The sequence below is a fragment of the Triturus cristatus genome, chromosome 4_1 (genome assembly GCF_964204655.1).
Source record: "Triturus cristatus chromosome 4_1, aTriCri1.1, whole genome shotgun sequence".
NCBI classification, from domain to species: domain Eukaryota; kingdom Metazoa; phylum Chordata; class Amphibia; order Caudata; family Salamandridae; genus Triturus; species Triturus cristatus.
The window spans coordinates 1,119,192,988-1,119,216,108 of record NC_140585.1 but is presented as its reverse complement, the minus strand read 5'-3'; the positions used below and the strand labels follow the sequence as shown (position 1 = coordinate 1,119,216,108).

The 23,121-nt window shown below is 44.0% G+C and overlaps 1 protein-coding gene across 2 annotated transcripts in view; it reads left to right on the top strand.

Moving 5' to 3' along the window:
* Positions 1 to 23,121, top strand: part of PUS7 (pseudouridine synthase 7) — a 291,175-nt gene that overhangs the window by 123,185 nt on the left and 144,869 nt on the right. For both annotated transcript variants that reach the window (XM_085654146.1, XM_085654148.1), the window contains exon 9: positions 16,373 to 16,498. In XM_085654146.1, the coding sequence (XP_085510272.1) occupies positions 16,373 to 16,498 (126 nt within the window). The remainder of the gene's footprint in view (positions 1 to 16,372; positions 16,499 to 23,121) is intronic.

The window sequence follows — 23,121 nt, the reverse complement described above, 5'->3', positions numbered from 1 at the left end:
TTGGATTGCCGCCGCCCAAGGCACCGAAAATGTTCGAAATTCGGACACGTGTCCGCCAAACACAGTCACTATCCACTGGACACATCGATATCGAGCCTTCACAGGCACACTTTATCGACGCCGATACTGGTAGGTTGATGCTCCGCAAGCGGAAAATCACACCAGAGAAGGGCCTGGACTCCTACAAGATTCCCTTGAAACACAAACTGCCGGCAGGGTCCGCACCAGTGCTTCATGACACCTTTCAACCCTTCCTTCAGGATCCACCGTCCTTTTCTCCTACGCATTCAGAGGCAGACGCAGGAGAGGACTATATAGGGGATGATACCACCTACCCTGGGGATATCGATCCTGATGATCACATGCAAGACCCAGATCAGGCATGGGATGACCCCACCGACCAGGGTAACGCACCAGATACTGCTGACACGCAGCTTTACAATATAAAGACGTCTCCCACAGAGGACACTGCTGCCTTTAATGCCCTCATAGAACGGGCTGCTGCCAATCATGGAGTGGAACTCCATTCTGACACTGTGGAAGAAGATTTCTTAGTGGACACTTTCGCCTCCTCTGAGAAAACCGTCAAAACTCTGCCAATGTTGAAGGGAGTTCTAAAACCTGCAAAAGACATTTTTAAAGAAACAACCAGGGCACGGGTGTTGAACCCCAGAATCGAAAAGAAATACAAGCCTGCACCCGGAGACCCTATGTACATTAGGGGTCAGCTACCTTTAGACTCCATGGTTGTTGCTAATGCTCGCAAACGAGCCCATTCACAAACAACGGGTGATGCTCCTCCGCCCGACAAGGAGTCCAAAGTGCTGGAGACGTCAGGCAAAAGGATAGCAGCGCAAGCGGCAAACATCTGGCGCATTGCCAACACCCAGGCACTCCTGGCCCGTTATGATAGGTCCCACTACGACACACTAGAATCACTGCTACAACATTTGCCAGATGAATACAAAGAGGCAGCGGAGCTCCTTATCAGAGAGGGACAATTCCTCACAAATGCGTCCATCAAATGCGCACTAGATGCAGCCCACACTGCAGCAAGGGCCATCAACACAAGCGTCATGTTGAGGAGGCATGCATGGTTAAGAATCTCAGGCTTCAAGCCTGAGATTCAGAACAATATCTTAAATCAACCGGTCAACCCAGACTATTTATTTGGCCCTGAGGTTGACACTACCCTCGAAAAAATTAAGAAAGACACTGAAACTGCAAAGTCAATGGGGGCTCTGCAGTCGCAGCAGTTTCGTAGTGGCTCCTTTCGTCGCCCCGGGAATAGAGGAGCAGCTAGAGGTCAGGGGTCCCAGCAGCAGTACACTAAAGGGGGTACGCAGAGTAACTATGATAAAACCAATAGAGGTGGATATCGTGGATCTAGCACCAAAGGCCGAGGTCGTGGGTACGGCAACACCAGGTCCTCCCCCAAAAACAAACAGTGACGCCTTCTCACTGCCCCCCGACCACATAACACCTGTCGGGGGGAGACTCCAGCAGTTCCTGTCAGTCTGGAAAACCATCACCACAGACAGGTGGGTCAGGGACATTATCCTGTACGGTTACTGTCTAGAATTAACATCCACTCCACCCACCATACCGCCAAAGCACCGTCCTATGTCCGTAGAGCACTTGGCATTATTGCAGCAGGAGGTACTAAGTATGCTGCAAAAAGGTGCAATAGAAGTCGTGCCCGTCAACCAACAGGGGACAGGGGTGTACTCTCTGTACTTCTCAATCCCAAAAAAGGACGGTTCTCTCAGACCTATACTAGACCTGAGACCCCTCAACCATTACATTCTGTCGGGGCATTTCCATATGCTCACCCTACAGCAGGTTCTACCGCTACTCAGTCAGGGAGACTTCCTAGCCACACTGGATTTGAAAGATGCGTATTTCCACATACCCATACACCCATCGCACAGAAAATATCTCAGGTTCACTATTCAGGATCACCACTATCAGTTCAAAGTTCTCCCTTTAGGCGTAACGACGGCACCCAGGGTCTTTACCAAGTGCCTAGCGACAGTGGCTGCACATCTACGAAGACAGCACATTCACGTCTTCCCTTACCTGGACGACTGGCTTGTTCAGGCAAAGTCAGCCCAGCAATGTGCCAGCCACATGTCCCTCACCATTCACCTTCTTCACAGTCTAGGATTCTCACTAAATTACCCAAAATCACATCTTCAACCCGCACAGGTACGACAGTACCTGGGCGCGACCATAAACACTCTGACAGCCACAGCTCAGCCAAATTTAGTGAGGATCAACAGCATGCAACTGCTGATCACAAAGTTCAAACCTCAACACTCCCTTCCAGGGCGAGTGTTCATTCAGTTGATAGGCATGATGGCCTCCTGCATTTTCATAGTCCCGCACGCGAGACTACATATGCGCCCGCTTCAGGAGTGCTTAGCACGTCAATGGAATCAGGCTCACGGACAATTAACAGACCTAGTGTTGGTGAGCGGTCGGGCATACAACTCTCTGCATTGGTGGAATCCACAAAACCTTTGCAAGGGCCGACCGTTCCAAGAGCCTGTTCCGCAAATAATACTGACGGCGGACGCCTCTCTCCACGGTTGGGGAGCTCATGTACTCAATTACACAGTGCAGGGACTATGGACCACACATCAAAAGAAGATGCACATCAACATTCTGGAACTGATGGCAATCTTCCTAGCCATGAAGACACTCAAAGTACACTTATGCAACAAAGTAGTGTTGATCCGGACGGACAACATGACTGCCATGTACTACATACAGAAACAGGGAGGAACACACTCTCCGCAGTTGTCTCATCTGGCTCAAAGCATGTGGAAGTGGGCCATTCAGAGGAACATATTCCTCATGGCGGAACACCTCCCGGGCAAGGACAACCAGATGGCGGATCTGCTCAGCAGACACAGCCACCAGATGCACGAGTGGGAGCTACATCCGTCAGTACTCCAGCCGTACTTCCAACAGTGGGGTCATCCAGAGATAGACCTATTCGCCACAAACAAAAACGCAAAATGCCAAAGCTTTGCCGCCAGGTTCCCACATCCACAGTCACAGGGCACTGGTCCGGCAGATTTGCGTACGCTTTTCCCCCAGCGCCATTAATACCGCTAGTGGCACGCAAACTGCGACAACACTCACTGACACTCATCCTAGTTGCTCCCACATGGGCACGCCAACCATGGTACACCACCTTTCTAGAACTTTCCGTGGTGCCCCATCAAAGGCTGCGGATCACACCCGCACTTTTAACACAGAACCATGGCGAAATTCAGCACCCAGATCCGCAACAGCTGAACCTGGCAATCTGGCTCCTGAAGTTTTAGAGTTTGGCTATCTAAACCTGCCACCTGAATGTATGGATATCATCAAGGAGGCCAGGAGACCCACAACCAGAGCTTGCTATGCGGCTAAATGGAAAAGGTTTGTCATTTAAAGCAACAACAATGACATTAACCCGCTGGACGCATCCATTCAAAACATCATCTGTTACCTCTTACACTTATACCGATGCAATCTGGCATACAGCTCCATACGTATACATTTAACCGCGATAGCAGCCTATCTTCAAAACAGGCAGCACCTCTCTTTATTCAGAGTGCCTGCCATTAAAGCCTTCTTAGAGGGACTCAAACGAGTGATTCCCCCGAGACACCCACCGGCACCAGTGTGGAACCTTAATGTGGTCCTCACCAGATTAATGGGTCCACCTTTTGAACCTCTCCATTCATGTGAGATTCAATTCCTCACCTGGAAAGTAGCTTTCTTAGTGGCAATCACTTAGTTAAGAAGAGTTAGTGAACTCCAGGCACTAACCGTTCAAGAGCCATTCATACATACAGGTTCACGCAAACAGAGTTGTACTACGTACCGACCCCAAATTCATGCCTAAAGTGATCTCGCAGTTCCACATGAATCAGACTATTGAACTGCCCATTTTCTTTCCAAATCCACAAAATGTCGCAGAGAGAATGCTCCATACACTAGATGTAAAGAGGGCCCTCATGTACTATATAGACAGAACAAAGGATTTTAGGAAAACAAAACAACTTTTCGTTGCCTTTTCTCCACAACACAAGGGCAACGCCATTTCCAAAGCAGGGATAGCCAGATGGATCGTTAAATGTATTCAAATTTGCTATCAAAAAGCTAAACGCACATTAACGATTCCCCCACGAGCCCACTCAACACGAAAGTTAGGGGCATCCATGGCTTTCCTAGGAAACATTCCTTTACAGGAAATATGTAGAGCAGCGACATGGTCCACTATACATACATTTACCAAACACTACTGTGTAGATGTACACTCAAAACAGCAGGCAGCTGTAGGACAGGCTGTTCTCAAAACTCTTTTTCAGACTGCTGCAGCTGGCATGGGCAGCCGCCGCTAATGGAGGGACTGCTATATAATCTATGCACAGATATGAATTCAGCAGCCCACATGCCTCGAACTGAATATGCTACTTTCCAGTATGCATCTGTTCTTGGCATGTAGGGCTGCTGACATTCATATCGCCCACCCTCCTCCCTGGCGCCTGTAGCGGCTGCAGCACTCAGAATTACTGTATAGCATGGTCATCACTTACTATATCTACTCCATCACTGCCACAATGGCGAAAAACAATCTAAGGATGGAGAGGATGCCCATGCGCACTGTAGTCCAGGGGAGGAGCCACCTATCTCGTGATACTTCGAAGACTCTTCCAGGACAACAATGTGCAATCATCCGGACCCAACACTAGGCGGCGATCTATGCACAGATATGAATGTCAGCAGCCCTACATGCCAAGAACAGATGCATACTGGTAAGTAGCATATTCAATACTAGAACTAAAAAAGGAGCAAAAGGTTTTCCAACAAGCCCACATTTGTAAATGTTTTCTCTGACATGTTGCTGTTAGAATGCTAAATAAAGCTGTAAAACTGAACTAGCAGGTTGGCCATGTCTGTGCCCACCACAGTCTTCTGAATAAAGGAAGCAATAACAAAGCCTAGAACATAACTTGGATACACTGGGCCATCTTCACAAACGTAAAATTACACTTTTGTGTAAGTTTACACTTGTAGTAAGTTTACAACTTTTTGGTATTCAAAAACTAGGAGTGTAATTTTACTACAAGTAATCTTACTAGGCATAAAATGATAGTCCTAAAATGACTAGTAGTTAAATTACATTTGTAGTTTGTAAATACAAACTGTAGTAAAGTTATGTAAACATACCCTTTTGTGTCAGTTTACAATTGCTGTACTAAATTTATTACTGTTCTGGTATTCACAAACTACAAGTGTAATTTTACTACCAGTAATTTTACTAGTAGTAAAATAACAGTCTTGAAATTACTAGTAGTAAAGTTACACTTTTAGTTTGTGAATACCAAAACTGTAGTAAAGTTACTGCAGCAAGTTTAAACTTACTCAAAAGTGTAAGTTTACCTTTGTGAATCAGGCTCTTTGCGAAGCATTTGCCCTGTTATGTTCAGCAAGCTTATTTTCCCGAATACGGAGGCTTTTTAGCATGTGCTATTGTTTATCCACAGCCTTCAACCTGTCTGCATAAGGAAAAGCAAAGAGTTTCATGATGTTTGCTGTCCAGCACAATAAAAATTAAAACACTGAGTACAATAGAGAGGCCATGATGTTCAATGGAAAAAAGAAGCAATTGTGGCATACATAACAGTGGGCAAGTGCATTACTGCTATTTGTTGGCTCACGTATTGTAATTTGGCCTGTTCAGTGAGTAGTCTGTCTCAATCAGTATACTTGTGGCAATGGTATGGGCATTGTACTCTAAGAGCTGTGTTAATAAGTAGTTCTAAAACATAAGTCTCAAGTTCAGTCTTCAGAGACAGTCTCTTTTGGTTGAAAGACATTTTCTCAATTGTAGCTTTAGAGCACAGGCTTCTGTCCAAGATACGTTATATGTTATGGGGTATTTGTAAAGCGCACGGCTACTCCGGGGAATGTCCCGGCGCTGTCTTGACCCCAAGACAGAGCATATGAGAGACCTAACAGCAAAACAATTCTTCTACTGTTGGAAGATCCAGGTTTTTATGATTCGTCTAAAGCTAAGTAGATCCTGTTCTTGTCTAAGGGAGAGTGGCAGACTGTTCCATAGTTTTGCAGCTGCCACCTGAAAGGAGCGTCCTCCTTTACGTGAGCGACAGAACTTTGGCACGATTGTTGTTGCTGGGTCGATGACCGCAAGGTTCTGGACGGTTTATAGAGCAGAATTTTATTCCTGATATAAGGGGCCCGATGTTATTAAGGGCCTTAAACGTCAACACCAGGGCTTAAAAACGGACCCTTTTTTTCCACTGAAAGTCAGTGTAGGGACTTTAGGTGAGGGGTCATGTGTGACCTGGGTCTGACCATAAGCACGGCCCTTGCCGCCGCATTTTTAACTACGTGGAGGCGGCTCAATAAGTAGTCCGGAAAGCCCAGATACAGCACATTTACGTAGTCCAACCTTGACGTAATCAATGCTTGGACAACAGTTTTCCTATGTAAAATAGGCAGCAGGGGGAGGAAATTCCTCATCGTTTTTAATAGCCCAAAGCAGGTGCCAGACACCGATTGGACCTGGGACTTCATGGACATGTCAAAATCAAGTTACACCCCTAGGTTTTTTACGGTGTAAACTGGGCTTACTGGGGGGGGGGGGATACATTTTATGGCCACCATTGATGTCATTCGTCGCCTGGAGTATGTCCAAAGAAAATAATTTCAGACTTGTCGGAATTGCATAGTAATTGATTTTGCCTGAACCAGACAAACACCTTGGTCAAGTAAGCATTGACATCATTACCTTTGAGCACCTCATCCTTCTCACAGGTAAACAACAACTGAGTGTCGTTGGCATATGATATAATTTTTCCCCATGTTGTTCTGCTAGAGGAGCAAGAGGGGCCATGTATATATTAAACAGGGTTGGGCTTAAAACAGAACCCTGTGGAACTCCTACATTCAACGGAGGAATGAGGGCTGAGAAAGGAGGGGACCAGACTGTTTGCTGGTGGCCTTCCAAAAAGGAGTAGAACCACCTAAGCACCGTGCCCCCAATACCACTTCCCTTCAGTCTGTGAAGGAGTAGTTCGTGGGGCACGGTATCGAAAGCCGCCAAGAGGTCTAATAGTATCAGCACTGCCTTTCCTCCACTATCAAGAGTGGTCTTGATCGTCTCTGAGACTTCCAGCAGGGCCGTCTCCATACTGAAGTTAGTTCTAAATCCTGACTGGCTCGGGTGTTGCACCTGACTTGCCTCAATAAAATCAGTAAGGGTGACATTCGAGTATTTCTCCAATGCCTTGGAGAAGTAGGGTAAGAGCGATATCGGTCTATAATTGCTAGCTAACAAGGGATCAACTGAGGTTTTTTCTATAAAAGCGGGGGACTTTTTCCGTGCTTCCAATTTTTCTGCATCACTGCCCTGGACAGGGATAGATTCAAAATCCGGTTGACATTACCTCTGCAATAGATGCCAGGGTTTTTGCTGGGCAAGAGTCAGAGTGAGATCCGTATTTCAAAGCCTTCATAATTTTAAGTGAATTGGCCATAGGCATAGGTGGAAACTCCAAGAGGGTATTCTCCGAAATAGGAGGGAAGGGCATATAAATATTGCTCTCCCTGTCCAGGGGTAGACCACTGAACGAATCCTGAATAGTTTTGATTTTTTTATAAAACTATTGCGCAATATGATTTATCCATTCATAGGTAGTGGTGAAAGGGCTTTTTGTTGCATATGGGGAAGAGAAGTCCTTGACAATCTTGAACAATTCTTTAAAGCAATTCTCAGCTTGTTCAATTTTTGCAGCCAAAAGGTTTTTCTTTTCCTCTCGGACTTTGGCATAGTGGGCTTTTAGCGCCACTTTATAGGTGAATTTGTTCATGGGATCAAAGTTTCTCCTCCATAAACGTTCAAGGCCTTTACACACGCTTTTCCTTTTCCTTAGAGACTCTGTAAATCAAGGTGCGAGGTTCTGCCGTGTTTGGCGACTCGTGTTTTTCACGGAGCTAGTTGCATAGTCCGCTCCTGGAGCCAGCCTTCCAGTGAAAGCGCGTCATGCTCTAAGTTGCCATTGACTGGTATGGGATATTGGCTAAGTATGGCAGCTAAAGCCTCCGGTGTTATCTGATAAAAAGGTCTAAAGCTTCTCGTCCGCTGTTTACAGTAGGACTGAGACTTTGCCAGAACCTTGTCTAACCTAAAGGTTAGCAAAAAGTGGTCTGACCAGATGATTGGGGAGGGGACAACTGGTTCTAACCTAGTCTTTGAAAAGATTTGGTCTAAGGTATGGCCCTTTTGATGCATTGGAAGCGAAACATAGGGAGTCAGATTAAGGATACTCAGGGATTCGCATACTTTGATAGACTCTGGGTTGGTCGTTTGGTCAAGATGTTTGTTGAAATCCCCAAGAATCAAGCACTGACTAAACTTGGACACAATGGGCGAGATAACATGGCCAAGGGATTCCAGGAACCTTCCTGCTAGCCCTGGTGGACGGTATATTACCGCACCAGCGATGGACTGGTGAGCCAAAACCGTCAGATGGAAACCGAGTCCCTCCGCCCCCTCTAACTCTGCCATGGGTAATAATAGGCAGGAGAGTGAGTTCTTATATATAATTGCCACGCCCCCACCCCTACCGACGGGTCTGTCCTTCCTAAGTATCTTTTTCTCTGGTGGGAGGGCGGTGGCGATGGTCGGGTTGGAGCCCTCGTTAAGCCACGTCTCCGTAGCAAACATAACATCAGGCTGTGTTTCTGTAAGGAGGTCAAAGAGCTGGAGCTCATACTTTTTAATGGATCTAGTGTTTAATAGGACGGCTTTTAGCTTATCCCTGTCCCCCGCAGTCCCAGGAAGCGGAGTACATATAGCGAGTTCTTTCCCACTTAAGTTGCCACCTACATCAGGCTGTGGATGAGCGCTCCAATTGCACTCCTTACAGGAGAGTGGCTCTAAGTCTACTAATAGGGTACATTGGGAGCAGCAACTCATGCCCCTGCCAATCATTAGTAGTTTTTCTTTGCTGTATTTTAATATGGGGTTATATGTACAGGTATTACCTGGAAATAAATCAGCAGCATGTCGGCTGCCGGTCGCCTCTGGGTTGCAGACGGGCGCAGGCAGGCTTGCCTTCGGCGCGCGTCTGCTGCGCGCTCGCGTAGCGTCCCTTTTTATGTATTCCATTTTGAAGACTAGACTTCACCCCGATAAAAGATGGGGACCGGGAGTGTCGAGTCAGGCGAAAAACCAGGTTCGAAAAAGCCACCAGCCCCCACAGGTTGACAGAAATTCAAATTCCTCACACAACACAGTTTAAAAGCAATTATTAAAAATTCCTAAAGTAGATTTCTGCCACTATCGTTGTTAAAAACAAATGGTGTGCAAAACGCATTATGATTAAGGAGACAGGAGCAGAGAGCTTTCAGCTGCTCTGTCAAGGGTCGAGACACGCTCACGCAGCGTCCCTTTTTATTTGTTCCAGTTTGAACACTAGACCGCACCCCGCTCAAAGATGGCGGCCAGGAGTGTCGAGTCAAGAGAAAAGCCTTGTTCCAAAAAGCCACCAGCCCCCACAGGTTGACAGAAATTTAAATTCCCCACACAACACAGTTTAAAAGCAATTATTAAAAATTCCTAAAGTAGATTTCTGCCACTATCGTTGTTGAAAACAAATGGTGTTCAAAAACGCAATACAATTAAGGAGACAGGAGCAGAGAGCTTTCAACTGCTCTGTCAAGGGTCGAGGCGCGCTCGCGCAGCGTCCCTTTTTATATGCTCCAGTTTGAACACTAGACCGCACCCCGATCAAAGATGGCGGCCGGGAGTGTCGAGTCAGGAGAAAAACCAGGTTTGAAAAAGCCAGCATAGTGTGGAAATTTAGAAGATTGTCCCTATCAAGCAAGGTAGATACATTTTCATGAAAGAAAAATGTCATATTATGTCACTCATCGTCCTGTACTAGGGAGGTAGCAGGAATATCTTTATCATATGGAAACTAAAGAGATGAGATTCAAATTTCAAATCTTGTAAATGTATCGTAACATGAGTGATCAATGCAGACTTAGTAAGTAGAGAAAAGTAATCTTCGTACATATTATTTTTATATATACAGCTTTCAATCAAGAATGTAACCTGTCTAAAACCCTGATGCTTAATAGACATCACTTTTGCTTGTCTCTTCATTAGCCAGGAAGGAATTACAGTTTGTGGCCAGATCTGTGAAATGTATGGATCGGATAGCTAAAATGGTTTTAAGTGTCAGTAGGCAGAGAAAAATTGTATTAAAGCAGTAATTTGATGTGCATTGTTTATCATATGGGCTTGCAAAGAAGAGGATTCATTGATTTTACAAAATTTGACAAGTAATTTAAATGAGTATTTCTGTTGTATATTTGTAACCTTGGATTCCTCAGCTTGTGAATCTGCCCAGATACCACACTGAACCTGTAAACTCTTGCAGTAGCTTCTCAACACTGGCAGATGGCACAATAAACCTCTATAATGACTCCTTCTCGCCTCCGGACATGTTGACACTAAGCTCAATTCAGGCATCACCCATGCATGCTGATTTCAGTTCTTTTTCCATGCCTTTCAACGCAGATCCAGAGCTCTCCTCCTGCCGTTTTAAATAATTTTACTAAAGCTTTTTTACTCCTACAAAATGTTTGGCTATGTACAGTGATGTTGCCCCTGAAAATTACAGGTTTTAAACCATGTTATGCTAGCTGAAAATAGATGTTGGTTACAGACGCACAGAATGTCTGCCTGCAATGTCTGGTCACTAAGCATGATACCATGTCCTGTGACAAATACTTCCTGATGCACTCCAATGCCATCAGGGAACGTGAAGCCAAGCTCCCTGTCACCGAGCAGAAGCAGGTTTGGTCTTAATCCTGGTCACGAGACATGTGCAAGTCTAGATCACCATCTGCAGCGAAGTCGAAGTCTAGAGATAAGTCGGAGAAGAAAAATAGAAAGAGAAAAGAGGACTCTTCCATGTCTAGGCACTCCTGCACAAGGGGGAGGTAATGAAGTCAGTGTGCAAAAACTCCACTATGCCACCTTCTTTGGCCAAATACCAATCCTGAAGACTACGTGCCCAATTTCTTAGGCCTTCATTGACTCCACAGCAAGTTTCAATTTTCAAAGAGGCCATAATTCTGATTTGTACTGCATCCCTCTAGATTGCCCTCTAGGCCCATGGATCCTGGTCAAACTTCTGCTGACTGATTCTTTTCATGAGCGTACTATTCCCGGTTGAAGTTAGGTGGCTTTGCCTCTAGGGCTGAGCCATACCTCTACTCTGCTTCACTCCTTGCCATTTGTTCTTCCATCAGCGCCAGTTCCAGATCCAATTTCAGCTCTGGCCCCGAATTCAGATCCCTGGATTCTGACCTTGTTGCTAGAGTTTTCCCTATGTCACCTATACATCATAACCAAAGTTTTACCATATGTTGAAGATGACTCCCTTCGGATTCCTCTGCTTCAACAGCAAATACTTACAGAAGATCAAGGCTATATTTGGTTCACACCATCATGCTTTAAATCAGTGGTGATGAAGCAGAAAGCTCATTCCTTCACTTTCAGCAAATGCTGCTTTGTACCTTGACTTATAGAATGTGAGTGGCTTGGAGGTAGTCTTCTGGAGGGCAGTGCCAGTTTTAGAACTGCCATTTCTCCCCGAAGTGACTAAGGGCCTGATTATGATCTTAGCGGATGGGATACTATGTCACAAATGTGACTGATGTCCTGTCCACCATATTACAAGTCCCATAGGATATCATGGAATTGTAATTTGGTGGACAGGATATCTGTCCCGTTAGTGACTGAATAACCCTGTCTTCCAAGATCGTAATCAGGCCCTAAGGCTAATCCCCTGATAGAGATCTTACAACCAGGCCCTTCCAATTCTGGATTCTCTTTTTTGATTGACCTAATCATTTCCGCTTGGTCAAAACCAGTTTCTGCTGGCTGCAGCAGTGACTTGCCTCTTAACTCGAAGTTCATAAAGGCTCATGCTACTTCGGAAAGCCTTGTGTAGTACAGGCCTTCCTTCCACTTCACCAGATGGAGAATCAAAAATAATTTATGCATACAGCGGTTTCTGCAGGCAATCTGGCACTACATTCCTTGACTGTAGTATGTGTTTTGGTATGCTATGGCTGTTCCTTTTGGGCACGGCGTGTTAAGTTACTCCAACATTTCCTGAGGACATGTGTAAATGTTTCACACAACGAATGTGTCCTCATGTAATGCAACTGGTGCTATGTCAAGCGCTCTGATACCCGATTTGGGTCAAGTTCATGCTATATAAAACTCAAAAAAAAAAAAAAAAGTTCAAAATGTACAAAATTTTTGCCATGCAGATTCTTCATTCATGCCTAGATCCCATTGACCCCAGTGGTGCTTGTACTAAGGGCACCAGTGTCATTATTAGACATCACACCTAAATGTACTCCACTAGATTTTACTCCACTAGATTTTACTGAGCTGTCCAGGAATTATTGATGGTCACGCCGTTTTAAAGGCCCATTTTTTATTAGAGGAGGTTAATGCGGCTTTGGAGTGCATCAAAAAACAAGGTTATTTCTAGGTCGGTAGGGCTGCTATCCTTGGCCCACAGATTCAGTCAGCAGTAGAGAAAGGTCAGAGGTTACTATAGAGACCTTTTCTCTCCCCAAGGACAACCTTCTTAGCCCGACCAGCATCCAACACAGTCTTTTTGTGGTCCTTGGGGAAGAAGCATTGGCAAAGACTAGGACATCAGCAGAACCACCAGTCCTTTAGCTCCGCATCTTCAATCAGTGTTTCCAAACACCTTTAGTTTGTCCTAGAGCAGTATTCTAGGTCCTTTAGGAGTTTGAATACAACACTGCCTTCCCTAGTGGTGCTTTATCACTTTGGATCAGTGGGTCCTACAGATTATCCGAGTATGTTATACATTCCCCTTTCTAAGGTTTTCGGCCCACACACCCCTGCTTTCACTCAGATGTCAGTGGATCAAGCCATTACACTCGCCCAAGTGGTTTCTTATGTTCCTTAGCAAAAGGGCAATCAAGATTGGCCTGGAGTAAGAATGGGGAATAGTTTTTTAGGGTATTTTGTAGTCCCTAAGAAAGACTAGGGCCTAGTAGAATGAGATTTTGGACTGCTGAACTGCTGCAAATATTTGCATCAAAGCAGAGCGCATTCTGGGAGCATTATACATAGCCTCACATTGCTCAACTTTGAAAACGTGTGTACACATTTTTATACTGGAACCACGGTCAGTAGTACAGTCAGAGCTTACAGCATTTACTTAGAGCGCTCACCCTAATAATAAAGGCTTTCAATTAATGATTCATAAATACAAGTTTGTGCTGCAGGGGGTTGGGCCTACTTGTCCAAAGGATAAAATACACATGAAAACGTGTTGCCCTTGACCCTAAACAATATGTCCTGGGTGTGTTTTCTTCGTTTCTGCCAAAGATTTAAGTAGGTAATGGTGTACAGTGTTGTGTGCCCTAAGGAATGCAGTCATTTGGCGAAATACACTTCTCCTTTGGAAAGTGATCACTGTTCAATGAAAGATCTTGGAATAACAAAATGGAGTGGCCGTTGGAGCAAAAGTCTTTCTTTCCCCTTGCTGTTGCCTTAATCTTAAAGTATACAAAAAAGTAGCAAATGAAATGTTTGAATTAATCTCAGCCACTGGTAATTACTCGGGCCGCTTCCCAGTACATCGTTATTATGCACACCATGCCACCTCAGTTTGGACCCAGCCATATGCAAATCAGTCTTGACCCTGCTCCAATTGATAAAATACATTTTAGGCTTCTGCAACACCCCCCTAATATCAATGATGGGTAGAACAGCCCGTAAAAAAATGTGGCACTTCCTTGTTTACTGTATTTCTTTGTAAGGCACCTCAGGAGAACAAATGCTGTATGCACCCACAATACAAATATAAGTACTCCTGGGCCTGAGGGTAGAGGAGTGGGTGCAGATGTTTAAGGTATGGGAGATGGTTGGTATTCAGAGAATAGGAGACCTGTATGTTAATGCAAAAGTGAAGGTCTTCTCTGATGCACAGTGATGACATGCCATGGGGAATACATGAGAGGGGCATTCAGAACCGATGTTAAGGCCACGTACCTGTTAAAAAAAAGTCATGGGTAGAATGACGAAAGAACTGAAATCTTTTATGGTACTGGACTTCTTGACCATGGGAAATGGCTTGTTAACAACACTATATAAATGAATGATAACCAAAACCATAATAGACTTGATGTCTCTTGGGGACAAATGGACACATGTTTTGGGCAGAGAGCTAGAGGGCATGTATTGGACCCTAATTCTCTCCAGAAAATATAAATTATTGTTAGGGTCAAATTAATGCAAGTCAGCATCTCCTATACGGTCTGTCGTACCCCTAATAAACTAAGTAAGATAAGGAAGATATGCAACTGCTCCAGAACAGAGTGTCCCTGATGCAGAGCAGATAGGGCAGACATCCTGCATAGGTTACAGAATTATCAGGATATTCTAGACCATTGACTAGAAATAACTAGCACAAGGTTAACACTGGAAAGGCCCAGCTTGCAAAAGGTAAAATGTAGCAATGAAGGCTTCATGCCAAGAAAACGTAAGGCCAAAACCACCACTGGAATCCTCGATCTAGCATTGCTTCTTTCCAAAAGATACCTGATCAAGCAATTGAAAACTTCAAAAGCACCACAACCGATTAAAAGTGGGCAAGACTGGAGGAGTAGACACTGCACCTAGCCAAACAAAAGGGCATTGTTGACTCAAACTCTGTGCAGGCTTGTGACACCATGCTCTTAGAGTTCATACTCTACAAGGAGGTGGAAGACCACTGCAATAGCATGCAACATACTGAAGGGGTTAGGGCTAAATGGAGGAGACCTGGGAGAAGGAATAAACACAATGCAAACCAGACATAGTAGAGGGAATACACTGACCCCTCTGATAGCTGTTCCCCCTCTCCCTTGACTCCTCTTGTTCTCACTCTGGACTATCAACCTCCCACTTCCCCATCTCTCTTTCTAAACCCCCTCCCTCCGCTTACGCACACACAACAGAAATATCAAATGGTGAGAAGCACATCCAATAATACAAATACATGTTAAAAGTAACATACGGGCTACGAGGGAATGCACAACTCGGGGTTCCTCACCAGAGATGGTTGACATAAACAAGCGACGAATAAGAACTGAGGGGCAGTATTAAAACTGGCAAAAACTCTTACTACACAGTAGTTAAAGACAACATGAAGCACAAATTATGGGGTAACCCATCCTTACAACCCAACATTTGTATTGAAATGACCTGTATAGAAATAGTTAAAATACAATGTAAATCAAATAGATGTATGAAGGTACAGTTGCTCCCCCAAAAAAACGAAGAAACTAAACACTGACATGCAAATAAGTGGATAACTGTTGAAATCTAATACAGATACTTAAAAATAAAATGGTGAAGGATAAATCCAAGAATGGGTACAGGAATGGTAAACAGGCAGATTTTTACAAGATCAAGAGTATACTACAGTAAATTCTTGAGCAGTCAAGAGTTATCACAGATGAAGGTAGTGTAGGAGCTGGTTTTTAATGTAGTGTACCAAAACGAGGTACACCATGTAGAAAGTCCAGACGATCTTTATTGATTTACAGGGCTTAAATTAATAATCTCAAATGCTCTCTTTTGTGGTAATGTGGGCAAGCAGTTTAGGCTTACCAGAGGGTAGTGTTAAGCATTTGACACACACTCAAGAAGAAAGTAGAGACCAATTTAGAAAAATAACCAGGATTTTTATATTATTTTAGACACAGAGATCAGCAGTAGTAGGTAAATATTTTTCTGTGACCTGACCAAAGACCGCATGAAAGAGATTAAACTGGATCATAAATTCAAAGCATTACCGAACTGGAGCCCCCAAAATAAGTTTGGCCCAGGGCCCCGAAAGTCTTTAAGATGTCCCTGTGTGTGGGTCCTGTAGGGTTGCATATTATATACTGCAGCCCTTAACGACCCTCTTTAGTACCCATGCCCTGGGTACCAGGGGTACCATTTACTATGGACTTACAGGGGTATTAAAGTCCTTGCCAATTGGCGAACAGTGGAGCACATCTTTGTCCTAAGGAAAGAGCACTGGCACTGGAACCTGGTAGCAGGCTTCAGTGCACTGTCAGAGTCGAAACCAGCATCTAGTAATTCTAAATGGTGCAAAAAGCGGGGGGACAACTGCAACAAAATTCCAGTTTCCTACAGGTTGCTATACAGCATTGCAGGTGTGCCAGTCTGTATCAATTGTAAGTTATGTACCAATGTTTTTCACCATTTTCTTGTAATGTTTGACAGGAATATAACTGGAACAGATGCACAGGTAGAAGAAGCAATGAACTCTCTCCGAGACGTTGGATTCATTAATTACTATGGGATGCAAAGATTTGGAACCACAGCAGTGCCTACGTACCTGGTGGGAAGGTAATATAGTTTGAATAAGAGCAAATATTCTGGCATCATGTCTTTTTGTGGATATCTTACAGTTTTGCACAGACTTCCAGAAACAGAAGAATTAAAACATTTGTATTTGCCTGTTCTCAAAACGTCATTCTGCTATAATGGTTTTAGTGGAGTGTAGGGAATCATTTGTTTCAGACATACAGCACTTGAAGCTGAAAATGTCATGTTTGCTGAACCCTATTCCTGATTCATCTATTTTCCATGCAGCAGTTTACTAATTCCGCACTTTGTAAAGACTGAAGACTGACCGCTATCTGGCGTTTAGCGAGTGGACGTCAGTAGCTTTGAGTCTCAAAGAAAATAACCATACACATCACTTACAAAAAGCCCAGTTTTTTTTTTTTATTAATCTATGGACGTTATCACAAGTTACAATATTTTATAAAGACGATGGTTACAGATATAATAAAAATATCTTTTAAAAAAGTACACAAATTTCATAATACATAGGAAATGATAGTGGTATTAAATACAGGGTACTTTAAAGTGCGAGTGCAGATATTTAAGCACAAATATATATCTCCTCTAGCTATGCCATCAATCGTTCATATAGGACACCACTGGGCCCCATATCTCCATGCCCAATTTCTTTTTCCGGATGCCTTTAATTTCATATAGACTATATTCTATGTTAAATATAGACAAGAATCGAGCCCTCCAAAGTTCAAAAGAGGGCACATCTTTCTAGTGCCACATTGAAGCAGTGCATAGCCGAACCACAGCTGTTGCAAGAAAAATCAAATACCTATACCTATAGGCCAGTTGATTTGGATCCTCTCTCTCGGATACCCCCAACAATACCTGGGCGGATGACAAGCTTACTGGGCCCCCCACAATTTCCGTTAAAAATGTCTCTATGTGTACAAACAGGGTCGTTAAGTGTCAACATGTATAAAAAATATGTACAATATCAGCATCGTCTGATCCACATCGGAAACATTTCCCATCATTTGTCCCGCCCCATTTAGAGAGCTTGGCTGGGGTGTAATAAAGATTAAACAAAGTCTTGTAGTGTTGTGCATAGAGGTTTGCAGATATAAACAATTTCCCTGCTAATTCAATAGATTTTTCTATCCGCATACCGGTACATCCCAGCCTGTCATCCCATTTGGTATTGTGAGACACTATATCGCTATCCTTAGTGTCCAGCAGTATATTATACAATATCCCAATACGTGCCTTCCTCCTTACAGCTTCTACTACAGGGTTTACTCCTAATTTCACTTGATGTTTCCCTAAAAAATCCCGAATCTGTAAGTATTAAAAAAATTCAGACCTGCTAAGATGAAATTTGTCTGATAGCATTTCAAAAGACATTAAGCAGCTGTTACTATATAAGTCCCCTAGATAATAGATCCCTTTAGCTCGCTATCTGTCTACAGTCCTATCTGATGGAAGAAGTGTGGTAGCTGTAATGGGGGTATACTGAGATAACCTTTCTAACCCATACTGCCTTCGTACTGCTTTCCACACTTTGTAAGCTGTGTTCACAACCTTGAACCTGGTTTTCTTGTAATAGCTTGGATCTACGTTGATAAACAATCGATTTTTGGCCTCACTCCCAAGTAGCATTTGATAGATTGATGGAGCTTCCGCAGCACTAATTGGATTGTCACCAAGTAATAAAATATTCATATGTTACAGGATATAGACATAATGATAAAAGGTAAAATCTGGTATGGCCCAACCTCCTTTCTCACGAGGGAGAGTCATATAACGCATAGCTCTACGAGATTAACCTTGGGCCCATAGGAATCTAGCACATACTGACTGTAATGTTGCAAGTTGATTGCGGGGGATTTCAAGCGGTACTGATCTAAAAAAATATAGGATCTTAGGTAATATCAACATTTTCAAGACATTACAGCGTCCCACAAGTGAAAGATGTAAACACTCACATCGATCCAGTTGCCTCCGTACACTGTTTAGTATGCGGTCCCAGTTAACCTCAACCAATAATTTAAAACACGCCCTTAACTTGACACCTAAATATGTCAACTCACTCACAACTCGTGGATCTGGGAATACAATGTTAGAGCATAAGATCTGTGTTTTTGCCAAGTTAAGTTTTTATCCTGAGGCAGCCCCAAACTCTCGAGCCAATCGTTCAATTTCTGGCATTGCCGTACTGGGATTCGGCGTTACTACTGCGACATCGTCGGCATAAGCAAACACACGATAATGCTCCTGTTTCCAGATTATCGACTCTATCTCTGCACTTTGTTCTAACATTTTTAAAAACGGGTCTATATAGAGTGAAAACAACAGCAGAGAACAAGGGCATCCCTACCTAGTTCCCCGCGAGATATATAGTGGGTTTGATTTGAGACCCATAATGCAAACCTTGGCTGATGGAGAGCGATCTAATGCTTGTATGGAGGTAATGAAGTTCTGTTTAAAACCAACACTGGGCAACACGGCCCATAAAGTTCCCATGCGACCCGGTTGAATGCCTTTTCAGCATCTAATAGTATCAGGCTAAATGTACTCCCCGCTACATTAGCTATGTCTAGCATGGTTACAACTCTATTAATATGATTGGTTGTCCCCCTCCCAGGGATAAAGCCATGTTGTCTCACTGATACTAAAGGTGTTTTTACTCCAGCCAACCGGGTCGCTAGGATCTTAGTGTAGATTTTGCCATCTACATTTAAAAGCGAAATCGGTTAGTATGAACCATGTTGATCATCCGGTTTATCTTTTTGGCTTCATCCCATGATAAGGGGGCAGCTCCAACTTGGGCCTGTTGCACAGTGCCTAGCATATCGGTCTTTAAAAAAAAAAAAAAAATGTATAGACTTCTAATGGAAGTTTGTCGGGCCCAGCTGCTTTGCCCATAGCTAAGCCATTAACGGCTCTTTCCAATACCTCCATTGTGAGGGGGGCTTCTAGTAGTTCTGCCTCTTGCTCGTCCAGTTGGCCACGACAATAATGTAACAGGGATTCCCCTACGTGGGAATCCTAGCCCTCACTAGTGTATAGTGCCTCGTAAAAGTCCTGAAACACCCTTAGGATCCCTGTATCAGTTTCTACTATGTGGCCCTGTAGAGCCATCATGGAGCAAATCCTCTGGGCTGCTTCTTTAGCTCTAAGCCTTTGTGCTAGGCAGCGCCCAGATGCTTCCCCATATTCATAATATAATTTCATGTTTATGGAGTGTTTCCTCGCTATCTCTTTACTCCAATATAGATTAATTTTTGCTTTGCCCTGAACTACTGCCGTTTGGAAGTCTGAGATATCCTGCCCCATATGTATGCCCTGCATAAGTTTTTCCTCAGCTACCATTAGTGACGCATATAATCCCTGCAGTTCCGCTCGTATTTGCTTTTGCTTGTATAAGCCAAAGCTAAGGGTCTCTCCCCTAAACCCTGCTTTAAAAGCATCCCATACACTCCCAACCTCAGCTGTGTTGCGGTTAATGGAAAAAAATTGCTCAATCCATATCTGCATGTGGGTCACATAGTTGCTATCCAATAATAGTTTCTTATCGAATGAGTAAGATCGCGGCTTAGCCCCCATCCTAGACACTCTCAGATGCAACACTAAGGGTCCATGATCTGAAGACACCCGTGGATACACCTGTATTTTGGCTCCTGAGAGCAACTGGCTCGTTACAAAAAAATAATCAAGCCATACAAGTTTCTTATGTGGATGTGAATAAAAAGAGTACCCTGGGTCGGTGGTTCTCAACATAGCCCAGGCATCCACCAGTCCATGATCCGCCAGTAGTGATAGTAGGCAGGGGCGGCTGGTGCTCAGGGGCGAGATGGGCGTCGCCCTGCCACCCTGGGGGCTTAAAAAAATTGAAGATGGAACACCGAGCAGCTAACAATAAATTGTGCTGGCTGCTCGGTGAATAAACATGTGTAAATCCGGGTATTTTCTTTGAGGGGACGAGGGAGGATGGCCCTTGGCTCTGCTGCGCATGCTTTTCTGGCTGGGCGAAGATTGCTTCGACCTTCAGCCGGAAAGCATGCCAGTGACGACACACAGATGGGCGAGCTAAATTTTTCGCTGCCAAAATAGGGTTTGATTTTGGGCGTTATTCACACGGCCCAGGGAGGAGTCAGAAGCCCTCCATTTATTTCAATGGCCGGGGGCAGGGCAGTCCGGTTAAGAAATGTAGACGTGGGGGAGTGTCAGTCACTTCTGTCTCTTCCAGTTGCTTATTTTTTCAAATGATTGGCTGGAGTCTGGGGAGGAGTCCAAATCCAGCATTTTCCAGTTCCGGCTTGCAGACACGAGGAGCCCGGGCGCGAGAACGTTCCATCGCTGAGTTAGTTATAATACTTATAATAAAAATCAGAAAGACGATTTTAAATAAAAGCCTTCGAGAGTAATAATGACTGAGCACTCACAAAGGCTTTTATTCTCCAACTGCTCTTTATGTTTTCGGAGCGGAGGGGAAGGTAATTTCGATAAGACGAGTGTGTGTGTGTGTGTGTGTGTGTGTGTATGTATGTTATATGCGTGGCCTTTCGTTTCTACCATGTGACCTTTGTGGCTAACTGCCCACCCTCAAATGTCGGAACGACTCGTTCCAACACTTTAGGGTGAGCACAGGCTCGTTGTAGCGTGAGCTCTCTCACTGCTGTCATCCGTCAACCAAACTGGTGTCTTTTGAGGCCCGGGAGTCCGATTCAATCTTGGGCCTCTGTTGCATTTCTGTCACCACACGAGGCACAGTGAGGGTCCGGGACCTCTGCAGCCATTTTAGATAGACCGGCCACGCTTATCAGTACTGACCAGGCTGTCACAGTGCTAACTACTTTTAACTCTGCAGTACTCATTGCATCGACCTCGGCAGGAGGAAAGGCGGATTGGTCCTTCCTGTCAGTGTTTGAACGTGTGACCACAGGCTGCTTATATTTCAGCTGTAAGAGCTGCCTACTCAGCTTCAATACAGCAATAAGTATCAGGGAAGTAGAAAATTTGTCAGTTTGAATTAAAATCCGCTACAAAGAGTGACTGGTTGACTGACTGTTGAAGATGTGTTATTAGGCTTATTTATTTCTTGCTGCATTGTAGCCGAGCTCACCTTTTAAGTATGCTTGTAGTATGGAGCGAGGAAGAAAACAAGCAGTGACAAGTATTCAGATTGTCAGAAGATCCTCTTATGCAGAATTGTTTGCGCTACATGCAGCTATTCATGTCACTTTGAGAGCAGCGGATGGCCCCACACTGCAATGATTTCCATGCAGGGTGAAGTATAGAAAGTAGAGGTGGTTGTACAGCTGAGCTGAGTAGATTGTGAAAGGGGTGTCGGTGGGATAGAATAAGACAAAAGAGAGGGGAGCTGAAAGGCAAAAGAGACAGTGAATGTGTGTGGGAGATAGAAAGTAGGAGGTGGAAAAAACGAAGAAAAAGAGAATCAGGGATAGGGGGGTGCCGAGACTGAGAGTAAGAGTAGCAGGGGATATGGTTTAGTGACTCAGTGGCAAACTCTGAATTAAGGAGACCTCGACTATAGCGCTGATTTTCTCTTTTAACTTCACCCTTCTGACCTTCCACCCCTCTAACGTTCCCCCAGACTAAGCTGCCTGTGTTTCTAAAACTGCCAGCAGCTACAGAGATGAGGGTTGGTTCGAAGAAGGAACCAAGCAGGGTGAGTAATGGACAAAGGAGAGGAGATGTGGCGTGGTAGCTCAGTTGCAGACTATGGAATCACCAGCTATAAAAGACCCCGGATTTCACTCTTAACCAGATTGTGTAATACTTGCTCTTAGGGGTGGTACCACCGACCCGCGTCCCACTCATTGAGACCATGTTTACATGTATGAAGATAAAACCCACAGTTTAAAGGCTGCTTTCACTTATTTTCATAAGTTTTGACTAAGGCTCCCGGTTTTATGGTATTTATTTTTTGGCCATTTCCGTCTGTGTTTATCCATATATATTTTTTGGCCTTTTTATCTGTATTTATCCATATTTATTTTGTACTTCACGTATAAATGAAGTTGTGAAACTATACATTTCCATATCTATTTAACTGATAGACACTCACTCATACTATGATGTCTGTCGGGTTTTAGCTATTTAAGCTGCCAAATATTACATAAAAGTTCATCCACTGGTATATACTAGCATTATACCATAAATGTATGTTGGCATATGCTGTTATTCAAAGAAATGTCATCCTGTTTTTTAATTTCCCTTGCTGTCCAGCTGCTCAGCTGTTGGCCTATAGTTCATGAAAGAATGCACAGAGAATCACTTAAAAGAAGCACAATTTTCTGTATTTATCCACTTTAAAAAATAAATACAGACAGAAAACACATTGCTTTCTGTCTGTATTTATCTGTAAAAATCCGTAAAAACGGAAAACAGGGAGCCTCAGTTATGACTTGGGCTCTCCATTCAGAGTGATAGCTTTATATCTTCTCCACTGGTGAACATTTACTGCCAAAGACTTTTGTATGTACCAGGTGACCAGAGTATCCACCAGTACATCCAGTCAGGCATACCGGGCAGCTGAGTTTGTACCTCATTCAGGAACAATCCAGTAATCTTAGCACAGCCATGCTTCCTTCATTTTCATTCAATTCGGCATCCTGGAGGACTGCCCTCTTCTGTTAGCTATGCCT